Source organism: Dromaius novaehollandiae, chromosome W, assembly GCF_036370855.1.
Source record: "Dromaius novaehollandiae isolate bDroNov1 chromosome W, bDroNov1.hap1, whole genome shotgun sequence".
Lineage (NCBI taxonomy): Eukaryota > Metazoa > Chordata > Aves > Casuariiformes > Dromaiidae > Dromaius > Dromaius novaehollandiae.
The window spans coordinates 59355833-59377026 of NC_088130.1; the positions used below are offsets into that span (position 1 = coordinate 59355833).

At 53.7% G+C, this 21194-nt stretch overlaps 1 protein-coding gene across 1 annotated transcript; it reads right to left on the reverse strand.

Moving 5' to 3' along the window:
• Positions 1-20961, reverse strand: LOC135324492 (non-lysosomal glucosylceramidase-like). The gene is made up of 17 exons (XM_064501014.1): positions 20698-20961; positions 15246-15337; positions 14760-14875; positions 13647-13865; positions 11438-11677; positions 10625-10727; positions 8887-9040; positions 8177-8302; positions 7551-7735; positions 7093-7197; positions 6206-6313; positions 5689-5840; positions 5391-5497; positions 5089-5231; positions 4587-4693; positions 1393-1584; positions 1-1281 (listed from the first exon to the last, which is right to left on the reverse strand). Exons 1-17 carry the CDS (start codon positions 20883-20885, stop codon positions 1057-1059), a joined length of 2562 nt encoding a protein of 853 aa, XP_064357084.1. The 5' UTR covers positions 20886-20961; the 3' UTR covers positions 1-1056.
• Between the last annotated feature and the right edge of the window lie 233 nt (positions 20962-21194).

Here is a 21194-nt window from a genome sequence, read left to right on the forward strand (position 1 = left end):
GACAGCTAGATAATCATTTATTAAGAACTTAAATTAAAATGATTCATAATTAAAATCTGCTCCACTGCCCACACAAGTCTGCATGGCTGTGCAAGCAGGGAGGGGTGCCACAGTACCAGACCAGAGACGTGCTGTTCCACTCGGGCCAGAACCTGGGCTCAGATTGTCACAGGCCAGGGAGCCAGGTCTCCCCCCACCTAGGAAGGCCCCACTGTGGATTGTACTTGCTACAAGCTCTCCTGCGTGCTCCCTGCCTGGGGAAGGTGCTGGCTCCTGGTGGTGGGGAGAAGCACACAGCTCCATGCACAGCTGTGGCACAGGGGCTGGGGAGGCAGATCCCACCCCGAGGGGGCTCCCGGGCTGGGCTGGAGCTCCCTGACCTATCCAGCACTGCACCAGGCCCAGAGCCAACTCCAGCTGCAGGCAGAGCCAGGGGGGTCAGTCCAGGAGAGCCAGTTTGTGGCTGCAGCAGTTACCAAGCAGAGAAACAGCTACAGTATCCACATGTCTATGTACAGCAGCAATGAGCAGCCAGATCAGGTGCAGGCAGCCATATCCCACATCAGTGCAAGGTCCTCACTTCATGCACACACACTTATTAGCCTTACAGGCCAACTCCTACCTTACCAGGCCCACTGATTTCTCCCAGACAAAGCCTGCAGGAGAAAGGTCTTGCTTGCTCCTAGAGGATGGCACCAGCTCACGTTGAGGAAAGTTACTTGTACTGCAGGCTGGCAGAGCCCTGAGCAATAGGGAAAGGGAGACACAAGCCTTAGCAATGCCCCCTTATCCCACTCCTCTCCTTCCACCGGTGAGGATGAGGAGACATAACTTGTGCCTCTGGACCCCCTTATGCTCAGCATCTGTGTCTGGAGGTCCCCTCAAGGTGAAGAGCATGACCTGTGGGTTGGGTGAGGAGATGGGGAAGAAAAACAGCAATATGAATATTATCAAGAGGTGGGGGGTAGGGAAGGGCACCATGGCAGGGTCACCGCCCTCCAGCTGAGGTCCCCAGCCCCAGGGTGCATTCATTCATCTGCTCAACACTATTGGGCCCTAGGGCTCAAGGGTTGAGGGATTTTGCCTAGGCGGGTTCTGTGGATGCTGGTGCCTCTCTAGGGCCAGCTGCATGCTCCAGATGCTAAGGGGCCGCATGTAGGCCAGTGAGCGGAAGATCTTCTTCTCACAGTAGGCCTCTGGTGTCTGGAAGGCCATGCCCAACTGCTCCCAAACTGTCTGGTAGCAGCCCTCTGCTGTGCGAAAACCTTCCTGCACCAGGCCCTGCAGCAGAGGAAAGAAAGAAGGCCATCAGTACCTGCATGGAGTGCAAGGATAGGGCACAGACCTGGGGCCATTGCTTGCTGCCCTGAAGGCACAGAATCTCCTGCTCACCTCCTGGATCATGGTGGCAGCCAAGGCATATACTACCCCGATCCACACCTCGTTGGACTGTACGCTGGAAGCGTCTGGCACCCCATCAGACGTCATGCCATTCACGGCTCCCATGGTGCCACCGGCAAAGCCCATGACGTTGTTCTCAAAGATGGTCTTCAGCGCACTGACAACATGACTCTTGGGGAAGACCTGCATGGAGAGAGTGCAAGGGAGAGAGCATGAGTGTGCACACATGCTTTGCCTCAGTGGTTACTCATACCTCTCAGGCAGGGTTAAATTTTAGGCTAGAAGAGACCATTATTGCTCTTCTTCAGAGCACAGGACAATTTCATCCCATCTTCCTTGCAGGAAGTCCAATAACTCATCTAACTATCATGACTCCATAAAAAGCCTCTCACCTTCAGTCACTGGTCAAACCCATTGCTTCTCTTAGGAGTTTGCTCTGGGGACCAGGCCAACCCCACTCAGAATTGCCGCCTTATTTGAATTCCTGGCCTTTGTTTCTGGTCACAGCTGCATGTTTCTCAGGGCAGTGAGTATCTGGGGTCCCATATTTCCTACTGATGAAACTGCTGTACTGGTCTTTCATCCTATCAGTCTGTTTCCATCATCTACCACAATTAAAACAAGCATTGCAATGCCTAGAAGAGATAGGACACTTAGAGCAGAGGTAGCTGAAACAGGCACAACTGCAGTCCCCCTGGGGTCAGTGGGGCTGAAGATACCTTCTTGCCAAAAGGAAAGATGTTGGTAAGGCTGCGTGATAACACAGGAATGCAGTTCCCAGCTAGGGAGTGAGTGTTATGGATATTGGTAGGTTCCTCCCTTACTGCTGATGGGCAAAATTTGCCACTGCAAGCAGTGAACTGAGCAGGACCCTGGGTACCTCAGGCTTCATTTGAGCAAGTCCTGGGAATCTTACAAAAAAGCTAGCTGTGGTAACTGGACACAGGAGATTCAGCTTCAGCTCAGTGGAAAAATAAAAACAGGGCTTGTTTTTGATCGATTTCAAAAAGTTTTTAATTTCCTAAATTTTGTAACTGGGTGGTGATGCAAGTGACATGGAAGAGCCCGGACTGGGACATACAGGATGCCTGACGTTTTCAACATCTGGTTTTGAAACATCTGAAACTTATGCCAAGCAAAGGTTAAGAACATAAGACTTATGGGGAAAGAGAGGGTAGCTTTCTGGATAAGTAGCCATTTCAAGGAAAGTTTCAGGAAGTGAAAACATCTTTCTCCCCAGAAGAGCCAAAAAAAAAAAAAAATCAGTTAGGAGAACAAACTGCAAATAATCATGCTGAGTAAGCTCTTACAAAAGGAGTTAAAAAGCGAGCACTAAGAAGCCTACAAGCCAAATAAAAAGCCGTGGAGCTGCTGTGCAATGAGTACTACTGCATCGAGATTAAAAACTCTCTGCACATTGCTAAGTTAGTGTTATTTCAATACTTTCTGTATTAGTAATAATACTGAGAAACATTATTGCAGAGATCACTACTTGTGGGTCAGAAGCAGAGCTCACAACTCAGCAACACTGCAACAGGAGGCTTGTTTAGTGTCATCTTATATTAAGATAACTGAAAAGCTGTAACACTGACTTTTCACCATGATCAAATCGGGAGTGATGTTTTGGAGCTGGAACATAGAGAATGTTACGCCACTTCGTAAGAGAGAAGGAAGAGTCACGTAATCCTTGGCTCATTAGTCCAGCCCAACCTCAGTGATGTGCGGGACTTTCCTTGCAAGTTTGTTGCAGTCAAAGCCAGAGGAAATGGAAGGCATGATGAAATGAAATACAAGCTTGCCAAAGGCAGGCTGAGCAGTCTAACCAGATATCTTTTATAGATGCACATCAAGAAAAGGCATGTCCCTTTTATCTTCATTAAAACCAAGCATTGGAAACAATTTTTTTTTTTCCAGTGTGGCTCTGTATCTGGGAATAAGTACAAGTGTTGTTAAGGAAGGAGGAACTAGTGGAGGGGCTGTGTGAAGCTGACTTTCTGGCAGAAGGCTAGGGTAAATTCCTTCAGGACTGGGGTCAGACTTTTCATTCTTCATATTTCCTTACTGACCTGGGCACGCAGCAGGAGTGTGCTAATGAAGTGACAAACATGGGAGCGGTGCCAACAATACAGAAATCAAAACATCATGTGGACAAAATTGGATGACTGTAGTAATAGAGAAGTTCAGCAGTATAAAGTCTTCAGTAAGCTCAAAGCTCACTAGTTATATGAGAAGAAAGATACCCTAAGCAAAGTCCGAGGCCTAAGGAAGAGGCAAGTGAAACTTCTGACTGCACCAGGTTTACTATTTCCCCCATAAAGAGATGTTTGGGTATCACTGCATAGGGCCTGAGCAAGACGTCATCTGCAGCTCTGGGCACAGTCCTAGTCTCCCTGCTTGAGAAATCCAAACTGGAATAAATACAGGAAGGCACAAGCAGAAGCCAGTGGTTCTCATTAAATCCCAACATGTTTAGTACAATCTGCTCCCAGGATAGGCTATTTCAAGCTCCCCTCAAATACTAACAGACTATGAAGTGATCCATCACCCTCATGCAGCTGATGGCATCATTCTGCCTTCTTTCAGATACAAAGCTTTCACCTGTCCTGCACCACTACAGAGAGTTTTGCTGTCCAGTAGTGCAGTCTGTCAATTGTTTATTGGTCATTAATAATCCACCTGATTGCTCTCTACCACCTTGTTGTGTCCTGCGAGTTATAATACTAACATCTGACAGATTAGTCTTTAGTCAATCCTTCTCTTGCAAATGAAGGCCTATGGACTTCAGGGCCCCAAATAGATTTTGGTCTCCTCTGATTTTCATTCAGGACTTTAAACTGGCAGTCAATAACATGGACACATATTCTCCACTTTTTAAAGAAATAACATTTTGCTGAGAATAAGTGTCAGCAGGAACTTCTTCGAAGTGAGTTCAACTTGACAGATTACACACCCTTGTTGCATAATCTATTCACAAATGTATTTCAGTTTAATGAGCCGCACTGATTTGCATGAAGTGCTCTGTTTCAGAGTGCTGCCGCTGCATAGAAGTAGGCCAGAGTCCTCTGCACCAGCAGCTAACAGACTAATGCCTAACCCACACCATGTGCTGGCCCTACTGCTCTTCAAGCATAGGCCTCAGCTCAGCACAGCCCAGCTGCTCTGGATCATGCTGCCCCTTCTCCTACCTCTTGGTCCAGGCCACAAGCCCCAAGGAACCACTGCCCAGCACACTGGTCTGACATGATGCTGCTGGAAGTGACACTCCCACTGCTGTCATAGTTATAGTATTTTCCTGGAAGAGACAGTAAACAGTGTAAATTGATAGCTGTATCCCTTGTGCGTGCTGCTCCTACTCCTCCCAGCAAGGCAGGAACATGGCACCTTTTTCACAAGGTGTTCCCCTCCTTCCTTTCCCAAGCCACTCCTTGGCATTGTACCCTTACTGTTCCCCTGCCTCCCTTTGTGGGGAACAACATCCCTCCCTGGTACCTGCTGCTTCCTCTCCATTTGGAGACTTGACATCTCCCCACCTTCCTTTGTCTTCCAGCTGAGGCCACAGCACCCCAAGGCTCCCCAGCAAGGCTCTGTGCCCTGAGGAGGGCTGTACCCTACACCAAGCAGTGCACAGCCAGCCTGGTGGTCCCTGCAGGCTGAAGGGAGTGCAGCTTCCCACTGGTGGATACACACCGTTCCAGAGCAGCCTCTCAAACGCCTCCTTGCCCTTCTCCAGGATGGCAGTGTATTTCTGCAGGATCTCACCATCGCCTAGCATATCTGCCATCTTGCACATCATACAGACAGCTGCCAGCCACAGCCCACCACAGTAGGCACTGCCAGAATGAAGGAAAGCAGGGTTGGCAATGCTGGATGCAGCATGGGTTGTGCAGACCCCTACAACACATTGGGGTTGCCTTCCCAGTTCTGAGTTCTCCCCTGCCCCAATTTGCCATCTGCCACCTTCTCAATGCCCTCTTGTCTCTCTTGCTCACCTGGCTCCTGTTACTATCCACGCATCATATGTCTGGTCAGCAAAGCCACCATTTTCGATGAGCCCATCATTATCTGTGTCAAACTTCAGCTCTGACTCCATCACAGCCTGTGGGAGGCAGGAGACAGTCAAGCACCCTCTGCAGCTTTCTCCCATGACTGCCCCTCACGCTCTGCTCGGGCACAATTTGTTCCTGCTCCCTGGATGTCACATGTCTCCCAGTGGAAGCTAGGAAGGATGCTGCTTCCTTCCGCACAGCTTCAGTGAGAGGCTGTGAGGCAGGACCATCCCTCCAGTACCTGGCAGACTGGCCACATGTCCCGCAAGTACTGGGAGTTGTGTGTTAGGTGGTAGTCACGGTACACTTGCAGCACAAACTTCAGGTTCAGGTCCTTCCAGTGGGCTGTGTCGTGTATCATATAGGCATTGACACGCTGCCATGGTTCATCATCTATGCAAGGACAGAGCAACAAACATCCACTTGCCTAGGTGCAAGGTCCCAAGAGCGCTACGATCAAGCGGCACCAAAAAGACATATTGCATCCTGTGCCATCCTTCCTGAGAACAGCCTTCCTCCTGCTGCTGTAACTTCACCATGTCTCCCTTGCACAGGCTTCCTACAGCATAATCTGCATTGCCATCACCACCCTGAATAGCAAGGGCCAACCAAGCCTCCTGCTCCTAAAAGGAACTCCATGTGCCACATAGCTTTCCCAAGCATGGGCTGTCCCACAGCTTGGGAGTTAACTAGCGTAAAGAGTTGTGAGAGCAGCCCTATGCCCCCTCTGGCTCAACAGGCCAGGCCTGGCCCCTCACCTGGATCCCCAATGTCGTGGGGCACCACGTTCTTCAGCTTCACCTGGGCCGTCCGACCAGACATCAAGTACTGCCGGGGCTGGACATCCTCATTCACCACTGAGGCAGCTGGGGAGGGCACAAAGCAAGAACCATGAGAAAAAACAGCAGACACTGCAGCAGCAAGCCTTAACAACAGGCACAGGCCACCAGCGCCCCACTGTGTTTGCAGCACACCAGGCTCTCCACTTGGGCTGCAGTTGTAAGAGGCAGCATCCTGCAAAGGGATGAGGGGACATCAGGCTGCTTCCAGTCTCCTCTCAACAGGAGACACATGACCCTGTGCTCCTTGCCCCTTGCTAGGGGCCAGGCACAAAGACCTCACATGACACTGTTGTAAGTGCACTCCCCTTAACTGAGGTGGTGGCAGCACCAAGGGCTGGAAAGGAGCCCCAGCAGGCTTGGCCTTCCCTCAGCCCAGCAAAGGGCTGTGCTCTGGCTTTGTCCCCTCTGGGATCATTGCTGGCTGGGCCAACACAGAGCAACTTCCAGGCCTGTCCAAAGCATCAGGGTCTGCAAACAGCTATACACTTCCTCTCCCCCTGGCCAAGGGACATGGGAAGAGAGCTGTTAAGACCAAGAACTTCCCCAGCCCAGGTAGGGCCAGCTCTGGAGCTCCAGCATAGCAAGGAAGCAGCAAGAAGGTATCAAAGTGCTCAGCAGAGAGATGTTGAGCAACAACAGATGGGAAAGGACATCAGATGCTCACAAGTCTCAGGGCACAAGAGTGGAGGGGATGCTGGCTCCATAGCACCTATTTCTATGGCAGAAGCAGTCCCAAATCCTCTGTCCCTCCTGTAGGTCAAGACATCAGCAGGGGTCAAGCCAAGGTCTCCTGGATCACTCACCAATGTCATATTGCAGGCTGATCTGCAGCTTGGGCCACAGCATGACGAGAGCAAAGGAGGCATAGAAGTGGACATCGTAGGTATTGTACATCCGGTACTCCTGGCCTGTAAGCACAGAGGGCTGGTGAAGCAGGGGAGACCTGCTGCAGTGGAGGGGAAAGGAGGGACAGATCCTCCCTCCCACATAGCCCCAGAGGCTGAGCCCTTTCCCTGGCATAGGCAGGGATTCCCATGAGGGGAGACATTTCACATTCCCCATGTAGGTGTAGGTCACCCAGGGGTCTGGAGAAGGCTTCACACTGCACCGTGCTCAACTCCACAGTGGGTTTTCCAGGAACAACTAGTCAGCATTGCTCCCTGCTCTTTACCCAGCAGCATGTGAAAAGCTGCTGCACCGCAGGCAAAACAGCAACAGGGAGGGTTGAGGTGGGACCATCCATCGTTCCTCTGCAAGTTACCTTCCAAATAAGCAAACCTTCCATACTCCCGCAGGACAGGGAGATGCTGGGACAGGCCAGCCCCTGCCAGCCCCTGCACGTCCTCCGCGCAGCCGTCCGGGGGCAGCTCCACCCAGATGGTCCCCCCGTCCGTTAGGAAGTACAGCTCATTGAACAGGGCGGACTTGTACCAGGCAGGCAGGTGGCTGCAGGCAAAAGGGAAACTCAGCCACAACAGCCAGGGCAGTGAGCCTGAGCACAGGCAACTAACAGCCCCTCTGTTCCCTGGAGCTCCAGCCTGGAGGGGACCCCACGAGGGAGGCCAGGCCCCCAGAGCATGCAACCTGCCCCACAGAGGAGCAGACACAGTGCTCCTACCCCCAACAGCCCCACAAGGCCAGCAGGCATCACCCTGTTCTCCAAGAGCTGGGAGCAGCACCCTCTAAACACACCAATTCTCTGCTGCATCTCCCTCACAGCATGTGACAGAGCTGCACAGAGCCAGAGACCACTGTCCTGGCAGGGGGTCACCTTGCTGCCACTTGCCAGCTCACTCCCAGAGATCCAGACCAAATTGTCAGTCTAGTGCTGCCTGCCAGAAGGGTGCTAAGCTGTTCTGCACAGGGTGCTGTTCCCATCTATTCCACCTGTTCTCCAGGACGGGCTTCTGCCATGCATCAATCTTCTTCTCCCACTCCTCATAGTGCGTTAGCGCATAATGTGACAGGGCAGGAGCAACATCGCCTTTGCTGTTAAAATAGCGTGTGTATCGCCTGCAGAACAGAGGTTTGTCAGGATCCTCAACACTTGCCCACAAAGCCTGCTAGGGTGGCAAGTAGAGGCACATCTGGGAAGCCCATCTAGCCCAGATGCCCTACTTGGCCTCCCCCAGTAAGGTTGAAGGAGATGGACTGCAACAGGAGCATGAGGAATATGAGACTAAAAGGATTGCTGGTGCAAGGATGTCGAGGCTATAAAAGACTGTGGAGCTTCCAAAACAGCAGAGACAAGCCAGCACTGGGATGCCAGAGGGACAGAGCTAGAAGGTCCAAGTCTCCATGCCAGCTGAGAGGTTAATGAGCAGTGCTGAGGACTGCCCAAAGGGAAAGCATGGGTTTTGGAAAGAGGGTCCTACACACCCACTGGGCAGGGGCATATTCCCCCTCTACATGAGCTGGCAGGGTCATGGCCACACCAGAGCCAGCCAGCTGCAAACAGTGGGCAGCGCAAGGCTCCTTGGGTAGCATTCAAGTCCACAGTCTGAAAGCAGGGGGAAAAGGGAACTCTGGGCACACAAGCCAAGCTCTACCTGGAGCAGGCCCAGGAGTTTGGCTGTGGCTGCACACAATCCACCCACCTGAGATGCAGCTTCTCCTTCGAGCCAAAACGAACCCAGGGCATGTCCCATGCCAGAGCCAGCTCAAGCGTCCTGTGCCCTCGGGCAGGCACCGTACAACTGGCACACACAGCTGCTGCAACTGCCTCCCCCTTCTCTGTTGGGGTACTTCTACCTGCCAGCAGGAAATGTTCACATGTGACAATGAAAGCCTACCAAGCCCGGAGGGCCTGGGGGTGATGTCCTGAGGGATACAAGGCTATTCAGGCATGCCCCAGCCCCCTTATGACTGGGTAGAACATGCAGGACATTTCAGTGACAATATTACTGTACATGAAAAAATGCTTTCTGCAAACAGGAAAAAATACCTGCCATAAGCACAAGGGTTAAAAATAAACAAACAGAAGCATAGGAGCAAATTAGGCAGGAAAATCACCAGGCACAAGTGGAATGGATGGAGTGCCTCATTACTTAGTAACTGTGCTGCTATCAGTGCAGACACAATCACTCATAAATGACAGATCTCTCTCCAACCATTTGAAAGATGCTTGAATTGTGCCTGTATTTAAGAAAAGCCCTTGGGGGACAGGATAACTACATGCTGGCCCTGACATGTGTGCCAGGTAAACTCATTTAGGCAACAATTTTAACAGGAGCACAGATCCTGACTATGATAATACCTAGCACACAGAGGAAAACCACATCCCAATAGCCTCAAGAGCTCTGAGTGCATCTGCAGACAAGCAGGTAGGAGACATGTCTCCAGAAATATTTATGTAAATGCTTACGTAATTTAAGCTTCAGAAAGTTTTTGCAGAGGCTCAGCGCCAGCGTCATTGAGTTTGTCAGCATTATTCTTGGTCAAATGCTGGCTGGGACATTAGGCAAACAGTCAAGCTTTTATTGCAATAACAAGTTATCAACAAGGGCTGCAAGAGTCCATTTTAAGGCTCTCTGCAGAGGGAGTGAGCAGACAGCTGAGGACAATGCAGAATTATCCAGGAAATTTCAGAGGCTTTCAGGAAACCCCTGTAGTAACAAGATGGCGGCAAATTATGTCAGCACCAAAACCTGAGAGCTGCTAAATGCCCACTAGAAGGGCGAATCTAAACTGGCATCACTCGCAGCACTGGCAACACAAATTTAGAGAAGGTGACTGGGCATCGCTACAGCTAGATCAGTAGAAAACTTCAACTCTGTGCAACCTTGGTCAGACTAAGATACTAGTATAGGCAGAGTACATAGTGGAGAATAGCCCTGAAGAGGTACAAACAGCTTTTGGAGAACCTTCACTCAAGTCATGAAACCACAATGATGACAGCATGACAATGAAACTAAACAGGAAATTCAAATATAGATTAAATCCCTTCTCATGCAGCATAAGTGCCATAGGACTTGGGGACAGGTCACAGCATCGCCAAGAGCCAAGTGACAACTACAGGTAAGCCAGTCCTTTTGTGTATCTGGCAGCCCTGCACAGCCTTGTCAAGAGCATCTCCCACTTTAGGCCTTTACCCTGCACCACACAAGGGACTGGAAGGACCTTTGCGCAGGGACAGATTCTCTCCATTCAGTTCTGCAAGAGCTTCCTCCAGATGTTACACTCCCTGCAACCCCATCCAGGCAGTCAGAGGAAGGGAAGCCCAGCTCTGCTCGCCAGGGCTGGTGCTCTGTGCCCTGCCATCAGGGCAGCCACCTGCTCCTGCTGCACACTTCTGTGCAGGCCTGGCCTCAACCACAGGAAGAAAGGACGACTCACCCACAGGGGAATCCAGCCTGCCATCCTGAAGGAGGTCTTGCCACACCTCTTTACCTGATCCTGTGGGACTGAATGCTGTGAAGTGGGTAACTCTGGTGCCAGCCTGGGGATGAAAAGACTGTGTCAAGGTAAGGGTTCCCTCCAAAGAGCAGGTAATGCAAGCACCCTGGCCGTCTCCGCTGGATGAGAGATCAGACCCCCCCCCCCCCCCCCAGCCCAAACTAGGAGCTGGTCCTTTTGTGGGGCAGGTGGGGAGAACAGTGAATTACCCCACAATCCTGCAGCCCTGAATTCACACTCTGCATGTTGCCCATCAGTGGGGCAGGTGGGGAGAACAGTGAATTACCCCACAATCCTGCAGCCCTGAATTCACACTCTGCATGTTGCCCATCAGTGCTAACTCCAGATCTACTCATCTAGTGTCCTGCAAGCTTCACCCACAGCTTCTGTACTGGAATCTCACTCCCCAAACACGGCACTGTTTGGAGGCTACTTGGAGTCACGCTGCTACTCCTGCCCTGGCAGTCAGGTAAGCGCCAGGGGTGGTGCTAACTCTGACCCAAGGCACACCACACATCCATCCTTCACTAGCTGCCCAGAAACAGCCCATAGACCCCATATTCAGCAGGGCTGCACAGCTCTCCCCACACTGGGAGCCACACCAAATGGGGCCAGAAAGCACCAAGATGGGGTCATTCCCAGGCACAACAGTCCAGACCTCTGCCATGTGGGACACATATGCCTTGCCCCTGCCTCCCCACCGTGAGGGATGCTGCGAGCCCGCAGACCACCGCCAACCAGCTGGCCCTTTACCTTCTCCCAGGCAGAGATAGCAAAGGTGAAGGGATTCACGGGAGTGCAGTGATGCAGCAGAACGCCAGCAACCTGTTTGCCCTCCTTCTCAAAGGTGAAGGGCTCGTTCCAGTGCCCCCCTCTCTTGTCCTCCTTCGTACCCGTGCCATTCTGCAGGCTGAACATGATGGAGACATCCACATCCTCGTCATTCTCATTCTCCACCTCCCAGATGAGCAATGCCACTGGCAGGCTGGAGTCCTGGCAGAGACAGACAACACCATGCAGAGCTTGCACTCTGTGGTGAACTGCTCCAAGCACTGCTTCCCCCAGTGCCAGGAGAAACTGCCTGGGCTGAGGCAGGTGCAAGAGCACAAGGAATGACTCAGTCTTTCCACTCCACACCTGGAGTCTGCTGCCAAACTGGAGCAGAGGAATTGTGGGGGCAGGTAATACAAAATTCAGGTCACAAACCCTGAGCAAGCAAATCCACACCAGGCAATACAGAGACAGATGGAAACCAGTGTCTAACACTCAAATGCCTCTCAAGTGCTCAACAGGCCAACACCAGCAGCTACAGACCTACCTGCTTCTTGAGGTAACATCGGGGTCAGGAATGTCAGCACAGCCTCCTGCCCTCGCCCAAGGCTGGGAATGCACAGTAGGATTAGTGAGGCATCCCTTACTGCCAGCCTCTGGAATTTCCTTGTTTCTGCAGGAGTTCCTTCTGCCTGGGGAGCATTACTAAGCTGAGACCGTAGTTGGGCAACTCTAGCTAATAAATAACCATCACATGGTAAGAGCATGCAGAAACCAGCTAAAACACCCTCAGGAGCACCTTGAGTAAGCACTCAGCTGATAAACTGATCCACAAGAACAGGCTGAGGGATTCCTGAAATGCTAGCACCTGACCCTTTGTGCAGCAAGGGCATAGATATCAGCCTGCCACGCTGCAGGGACAGGAGTTGGGAATAGAAATAGCATAGAAACAAGTGCAGGAACAAGCAGGACAAAACATCAAAGCATAGGTCAAAAGGGAAAGGAACAGCTGCCAGAGCAAAGCACAAGCAGGAAGAAGGGACAAACACTCCCAGCACCATCAGCCTTGGGACAGGCAAAGCCTTACTGTGGTCTGACCGTTACAGGCCCAGATAGCAGCTGGCACTAGGGACATGATCTTAGGACAGACTAGGACAGAAAAGACCAGGCTGGGAAAGAAAATAAACAAGGATGAAAGCCTACAGAATTAAGCCAACATCTCAGCCACATCTGTCTCCATGGCACATGGGACCCACCAGCCATAAAGAGCCATAAGCCTCAGCAGGGACACTCCACCCATCCCTGATTCACTCCTGGCCTGGCCTTGCTTCCCTCACACTCAAGCAATTTGGGGACAAACAAGCTCCGCACTTCCTTGTCCTCTCTGCTAACTTTAGGAGTAGTGGAGGAGCATGGAACTCGCTCATCTACTGCAGCATTTGTGGGCACAGCATGCTCAGGTGTCTAAAATTCACTAGCTCTGAGCCTTTGCTGCCCAAACTGGAGACATGAGATCTGTGAGCCAAGCCACTACTCAAGGCCTATCCTGGACACATCTTACACAGCATATCCCACAGGACAGGACTGTCTCTGCTGTGCTGACCCTTTGTTCCTACTCAGGCAGCTCTGCCAAGTCCCTGCCAACCTGATTTGTAATAGCTGTGCAGCCACAGCCTGGTGTGGACACTTGCTCCTCCAGTGCATCCCCTGCTGCAGGGAGCAGTCTGACCTGCTTTCCTTAAAGCAGCTGCACGCAGCTGCATTTGTCACACCATCCATGAGACTATTCTTCTCCTTACTCATTTGCTGGAGGGATAACCAGCACTGTGGATTAAGCTGTAGCAGCAGATGCTGCTGCCTTATTAGGGAACCAGCAGGTAATAAGCTGGTTCAAGCTCCGAAAAGGGCACAATGGAGCATTCAAGCCCCAAAACAGGCAGTCCTCTTCAAAATTTATAGCACCTTGCCCAGACTGTGACAGTGCTCTCGGGAACCCAGAGTGCACCCAGCAGCCACAGCAACACTGGCTCCCATTCGCAAGGCTGGGTCTGGGCTGTCACCCTTCAGCTCTGCTGCAGGACAGACCTCATCCCAGCACCACACTGTACATGCTGCTTGCGAGCAGCAACAGCACCCACAGCACCCAACATTCAGGCAGGCTGCAGCAAGCAGGGTGCCACTACCTCCTTACCTGGTAGTCATGGGGGATGACAGGAGAGACCTGGCGGCAAGTGAGCACCACATTTTGCCCTGGGAGCTCGTAGACTGTCCAGGCACGAGGGTACAGCGCGTGGTAGAAGGCATAGTGGCCACAGTAGCCCCAGTTCCAGTCCTGCAGAGTACTGGGTTTCTCCACGGACAGCACCTGCTGGTAAACAGTCTGCCCCTTGCGACGCAGACAAACTGTAAACTGGGAAGGAGAGGAGGGCAAAGTGATGAGACGAGCCCAGGAGCAGAGGCCTCTACAGCACAGGCAGCTCCAGCACAGCTCGCACCCCCAATCCAGCTCTCAGTCCCTGCACAGACCAAGCCCTGGCTACCTTAGAGGGCCACACACCCCCAAACCACACCTGCTGTACCTTCCAGAAGGGATGACTGGCAGATACTCCCAGCATGAGGCCCTTTCTTAAGGCCTTCCTTTAAGGAGAGCGACTCCTCCTGCCTGGCATGGTCACCCAAAGACTCCAGACCTCCAATGCACTCAAAGGTGGGCTGCTCAGATCTTGTAAAGTCTCAGAAATGCCCCCAAAAGAACAAAATCCCCACTCATCCGACCCCTTCCTAGGTCCACGTGTAGCATGGGGATGCGCAGCAGACTCTCCTCAACACAGGCCAGCTGGCTACAGCCCTAGAAACAGCTCCTCTCTCAGGCATCTGGGGCACAAGGGCTTTGGAGGTGTGACACAGCTGGGGCTGCGGAGGCACAGCCTCCAACCACTACATGCTGTCACTTCAAGTAGCTCCTCCCTTACTGCCCCAGTCCTCAAGCTGGGGTGTCCAGGCTGGCCTCACATGCCCTGAACTCTTGCTCTGGGGGCAATGTGCCACTAAGTCCTGCCAGGATGACACCGCCTGGTTCCCCAAGCACCCATTTAGGAGGCAGAGCTACAGAGAGCAGGGAGCAGCCCTGCAACACCTATGTCCAGGACAACTCACCGCTCATCTGCAAACCTGGCGTCAGCACTGCTGCTTCATGGCACCAGCCTTTTACCCTGGGGCGACTGCAAGGCTCAGCCTGCCTGGCTTACACTAAAAAGCACTGCCAAGCACGGAAGGGATGGGGCTGGAGGACAGTTGCACCTACCTGGTCAGCGATGACTGTTTCGTAATGGTAAAGCCCAGGATTTAGCTGCCAGCGGCAGAACTCGCCCCGCCAGCCGCGGGTGATGGTGCCTCCCCCGATCCCGCCCAGCGGGCACCCTGGCAAACACAGAAATCAGCACTCCTGTTCTTCCCTGTGGCACTGCACACACCCCAGAAGTCATCCCTAGCACCCTGACTGCCCCCCCATCTTTTCCCAGTCAGCAGCACCCATATTGCTCCCAACACACAAGTGCCTGCCCTACAGGAGGCCCTGCTCCTCACATCAGCTCTGAAAAACCTGCACCTCCAGCCTGGTGCCCCCCGTCCTGTCACTCTTCTCCCATTTCACCCCAACCACACAGGCCTGGGGAGGTCCCAGCACCACCAGCTGGTCCCCTTACCACCAGCGCTTGGCAGCAACTCCAGGACCCAGGGCAAATGCTGGCATCCCCTCTACACCAACCCAATGACCAAACCAGAGGCTCACCATAGATCTGCCGTAGAGGAACTGCTCTTATAAGGTCAATGAATGGGTATTTCTTCTCTAGGCGGGTTTTCTTGTACCACCATCTGAAATATCTGCAAGGAAAAGGAGGTATGAAAGGACATAGGAGCCAGCCTCACTGCCCCTTCTCCATCACTGCTCTGGAGCGTGGCTGGCACACGTTCCAGCCACCCCTCCTGTACAGACACACAAAGGCCTTGCAGGAACCTCTGGGCCCCAGGGACATGGGGTGACAGCTCCTGCCCCTGAGATCTTGCTGCACTGCATATGGGTCAGGAAACACTCCCAGCAGAGCAACTCTCAAACTCACTCCGAGCCACAGCCTGAGTGCAAGGGCACGGTGAGAAAACCAAGCACTTCATTACCCGGGTAGAGATCAAGGCCCACGCTTCCCACTCAGCTCCCCCACTGGTGCAGGGGCAGGAAGCTTTCCCAGCCCAAAGCACTACCAGCCATCCCCCCGTGAAGTGGGGATGAACACAAGCAGCACCACTGCACCTGGTACTGCACACCCTGGTAAAGAAAGTCCCAGAGCTGAGGCACAAGCCCAGAGGAAGCCACATCCTCCCCTAGGGTTGGCAAACCTTGCTCTTCCACCTCCACGCTCCTGTTGCGACGCACTGTCCTGCTGCATCTGAGTGCCATGTCTCTGGGGGTGGCTGGTATCAGGGACATGTACACTGGGACAGGCAGTGCTTGCTTTCTGCTGCTTACAGGATCCAGGCAGTTCATCCCGGCTTGCACATTACACAAGTGAGACACACAAATACACCCCCACACATACCCCCCGCCACACAGCCAGGGACTGCGCATCAGGTAACTTCTCACCCAAAGGCCTGGGAATCAAGAGACATCCAGGCAACAGAGCACACTGCGGGGAGCACCCAGACCTGGGTGTGCCGGCAGCGCTCCAGGCAACAGGAACAGGGCTGGATTCCCAAGTCAGCACTCATAAAAGAGACCAGCTCTGGCTAACTAATTGCCCCAAGATAAATCTTCCAGCTAAATAAAATGAGCATGCGTAAAATAGCTTCCAGATTAAAAGGAGCTGCTGAACTTGAGGGAACAGAGAGGAGAGACTGAACTGGCAGCGCTGCCAGAGCAGCCCCAGTTCCCAAGCAGCCTGTAGCAAGCACTGTCCTCAGCTAAGAGCTGCCTCCAGGTGTGTACGGTGAAGACCCAGAGAGGGCTGCTTGCGTAGGACGGCTGGCACAAACACAAGGAAAGCACTGTGGCCAGGAGCGCGCTGCCTGTCCCACTCCAACAGGACGCCAGGGCCCCGCACTGCCATGCCAGCGGCCTGCAGGTGCTCAGCACAGTCCCATACAGCAAGGGGAATCTGTCGGCACAAATCCCCTCTGCGGCATTTCCCCCTTGAAGTTGGGGGTAAAAGGCCCTGTGCACCTGGAATCCCCCCCTTTGCTGTCACCAGTGGCACCGAGGTGACAGCATCCACAGGAACATGGGCACTGAAGTGAATTTAAGGCAAGTACTTCTCAATTGCTCTGGGCTCTCTCCATCCTTCAATGCCCTTCACAAAGGCACAAGAGCTGATTTTGGTAAACCAGGACACACGTCATCAACACCACAACCCTCTGCTCTCACGCAGTAAAAAAAACTCATCTGCCTCTTTGGTCACGTGGCCACTGTACCTTCACCTATATTTGCCAGTTTCTAAGGTCCCCAAATCCCTCTCAGGTTCACATTTTCCAGGAAGCAATCTTATGTGATCCAATCGCAGCCCATCCTCCTATTCCTACATATTTAACTTCGTATTTGACTATTTAAGGACACTTCACCCAAAGGAGCCCTGCTCACCAAGAGAACCAGCCTGGCCTGTATGGCTGCCCTAAATCAGCACCTGCTACTCCACCAGCCTGCTGCTATCCTGAAGTTTCATCAGCTGCAACAGCTCTTCTCATAGCTGAGACAGCTCTGACTTTACATTGCCGAAGAGAGTTTTTGGCACCACGTTCTCTCAAGGAAGTAGCCTTTTAAACCAGCGCCAGAGAACCTATCCAGCTGCTTCCCCAACAGGTTTCTGGATACGCAAACTAAGGTGCCTACATAGAGGTGCTGTAACACAGCCCAGAGGGGTATCCCAGGTCCTTATACAGAAGGTAATGCTGGGAGTTCACTGGATTGAAAAAGCAGTTTCACGATTATATAGCAGGAGAAAGTCACAATATGTCCAGCCATTGCCTGAGCTATTTTATTATCTCAACAGCAAAGTCATCCTCAGTTCCCACCCCATCCCCCATCCCACAGCCTGAAAAGGCAACGTGGTTGACTCCCTGCGTAATCTTGCTAGTTATCAGCAACTCACAGGGCTGCAAAAATCATGTCTGGGCTGCAGGAGGAGAGGTGGGGAGAGGAACAGAGGACACCCATCAGCCAGAGGCTCAGCACAGCAGTGGCATGTGAACCCAAATCAGCCTAGGATGTGACTGCTCCACCCAAGGTCCTGGGCTTTCTTGGCCGAAAACATGCTGTAATCCCAAGGGTATCTCAGCGGTCCCTGGAGGTTCAAGAGCCTGCAACAGGTGAGGTTTCTACTTCTGGTGCTCCAAGGCACAACAGCTTTTGAGAGCACAGCATCATCCTGCCACAGGTGCCCCCAAGAGAGGAGCTGCTATTCACACTCTGCCCTAAGCAAGCAGGGAGCAATCCCGGTTCATTTGACATCTACAACAGGAGAGGTCATCCCAGTCTGCAGGACTTCAGAGATTCAAATCTGAATTGGGCCATAGGATCAAGCTCTAGGCTTCTCTTGCAGCACCAGCTGCTGGGTTTTAGTTGGCTGGCTGCCTCTGTGGCAAAAGTACACCCCAAAAACATTGTACAGGCCCTGGTCCCCAAGCATGTATGGAGTTGCTGAACAATTGGAGTGGTGGCTTAGATACCTTCACCATTGGCACAACATTTTCAAAGGCACAAGGAAAAGGATCTTGTTGACACAGCATTCTTGATAGATAGTCCAGGTCCCACATTCAAAGGCCAGAAGAGTCATTGCAGCCATCTGCGTAATGCACACCTCAGTGAGCCAACCCGATGCTCCCACACCCAGCCCGTTTCCTGGTAAAGCTCTATTAGACAGGCATGTAGGTGGGAGCCAAAAGCAAGAGCAGAGTCCTGGACACTTCCTCACATCCTCACATCAACTGCCCTCATTAATCAACACCACCTGGACCACCTTCTTTGCTCACTGGACAGGAGCCCCATTACAAAAAAACTTTGCCCTCTGCAGGTACTTTGAGATCTAAATCTACCCCAAAAGTCTGAGCAGAGCAAGAGCCAATAGTTTCTTCTTCCTTCATTTCTTGCTGAAGAGAAAGTCTTTTGAAACTTAAAGCCTTTTCCTAGAACCTACACAAGCTGCTGCTACTACTCTGTTTGAAACTCGTGTGAAAACAGGACATAGGACCCAATCACCATCTCCTTAAAGCTTGTGCTTTAAGAGATAACCCCTCCCTGCTCATACAGCCAGGGACTTCACGCTTTCAGAGCCAGCGCAACACATGCTGAGCTCAGGTCACCATCGACCTGCAGTCGCTGCTTTTCTAACAGCCCTTATCTACCACACATGACCCACACTCTCAGGTCTCAGATACTCAGGCTTGCATTAGGGACGTTAAAGCACACGTTGCTCAGGTGAAACCAGCATGCTCTATAATCCAAAGCGGTCCATTACCTGTCCTGCCATTAGGTTTTGCATGATCAGCCTTTACAGGCAGCAACCTTCAGCAGCCATTCATAGGTCTGTCTCTCAGCTTCCCGCCCCCATCAGCAGGGGAGCAGGAGCAGCAAAAAGGTCAAAAACCAAAGGTGATAAATACACAGCAAGTACAAGCAAACAAATCACACTGCCATCCATTTCAATGTCAGCTTTGGTGATTGCATAACACAATTTTTCAAGCACAGCTTTTCAAGGTTAAAATACTGTTTTTCATATGCATTTTTCCTGGTTACTTATGGCACGTGAGAGCTCAAAGCTGGCTCTGCCATGCTTCAGAAGAACCCCTGTATACCAGATCAGCTATAGTTCACAGCATTGCAAAACATCTTTAATTAAACTAACATCTTATCTCTGCAATCTGCCAAGAAAACGTTGCCTTATGCAACATAACATACACGACGCTGTCCAGGGAAGAGGCTCTGATACAACGCTGACAGACGCTAACAGCAAACCTTGAAGGTGGAAGAAAGAGGGACATGTCCCCTCCTAGCGACTGTTCCCCACAGCTACCACAACAGCAAAGCGCCCACCAGCCAGCACTGGGCAATACCTCCGGTGCTGGCACTCCGCTTTCGGGAGAGCCCAGGCTGCAGAGCGCTTGGGAGAGCTGCGTGCTCGCCCCAAGCCTGCTGAGCGCGGTCCGGGACGCCAGCTCTGTGCTCCCAGTGCTCGCGCCAGGGAGGCGGGCAGGCCTGGGTGCTGGCAGGACACGGCGCAGGCAGCAGTCTTGTTCTTTGCAGCTTCCACCTCTTCTCCTAGCACAGTCCTACCCTCCATGTACCTGCAGGTTTCTGCTCCCACCCCCAGCAACGCTCCCATCGTTCACCAGCACTCAGGGGTTTGGTAAAGCCTGGTCCTCACAGGAGGGGCCGTGGCTGCACAGTGCCAAGGCAGATGGAGGCAGGAGAGCAGCTCCGCGCTCGGCTCCATGCGTTGGTCCTTACAGCAACACAGAGCCCGTTCCCGGGGGTGGCTCACCCGCAGCCCCCAGGCCAGCACAGAGCTGCATGCCAGGCAGAGGCGCCCTGCTGCCCCCCATGTCTCTGTCTGCCCCACAGATGTCCCCAGGATGCCAGGGCCATCCATGTGCACTGTGTCCCCTGCACCTGGGGCCACACGCACATGGTGTCCCCTGGGGCCACCCCACCATGCCCTGTCACCTCAGGCCACCCCATACCCCCCATACCTTGTCCCCTGGGGCCACCCCACACCCCCCATACCTTGTCCCTTGGGGCCACCCCACCATGTCCTGTCACCTCAGGCCACCCCACACCCCCCATACCTTGTCCCCTGGGGCACCATGCCCTGTCACCTCAGGCCACCCCACACCCCCCATACCTTGTCCCCTGGGGCACCATGCCCTGTCACCTCAGGCCACCCCACACCCCCCATACCTTGTCCCCTGGGGCACCATGCCCTGTCACCTCAGGCCACCCCACACCCCCCATACCTTGTCCCCTGGGGCACCATGCCCTGTCACCTCAGGCCACCCCACACCCCCCATACCTTGTCCCCTGGGGCACCATGCCCTGTCACCTCAGGCCACCCCACACCCCCATACCTTGTCCCCTGGGGCCATCCCACCATGTCCTGCCATCTCAGGCCACTCCACATCCCCATATCTTGTCCCCGGGATCCCCGCCGCCCTGCCTCTCCCCCCGGGGCCGCCACCCCCGCCCGGCCCCGGCCCCCCCGTACCGCATGCCGAGGCCGATGTGCCGCAGGAGGTGGGTGACATGCAGGTCGGAGACGCAGTAGGGCTGCCGCCGCTCCTCGAAGCGGTGCGCCAGGCAGATGCGCCAGCCGGCCGCCGCCACGCCGCGGCCCTGCGCCGCCCCCTCGTAGCGCCGCATCAGCGGCCCCGCGTCCGCCATGGCCACGGCCATGGCCGCCGCCCCGCGCCCCGCGCGCGCCCTCTTCACCGCCCGCCGCCCCGCCCCGCCCCGTCCGCGCCCGCCGGGCACGGCGCCCCGCCCCGCCCCCGGGACCCGCCCCGCCCCGCCCCACCCCGTCGGCAGCCGGCCGAGGCCTCCCGAGGGCCGCCGAGCGCCGGCGAGAGCGTCGCCGAGCGCAGCCCGAGCGGTGCCGAGCGTAGCCCGAGCGCTGCCGAGCGCAGCCCGAGCTCTGCCGAGTGTTGCCGAGCGCAACCCGAGCGCAGCCCGAGCGTTGCCGAGTGCAGCCCGAGCGGTGCCGAG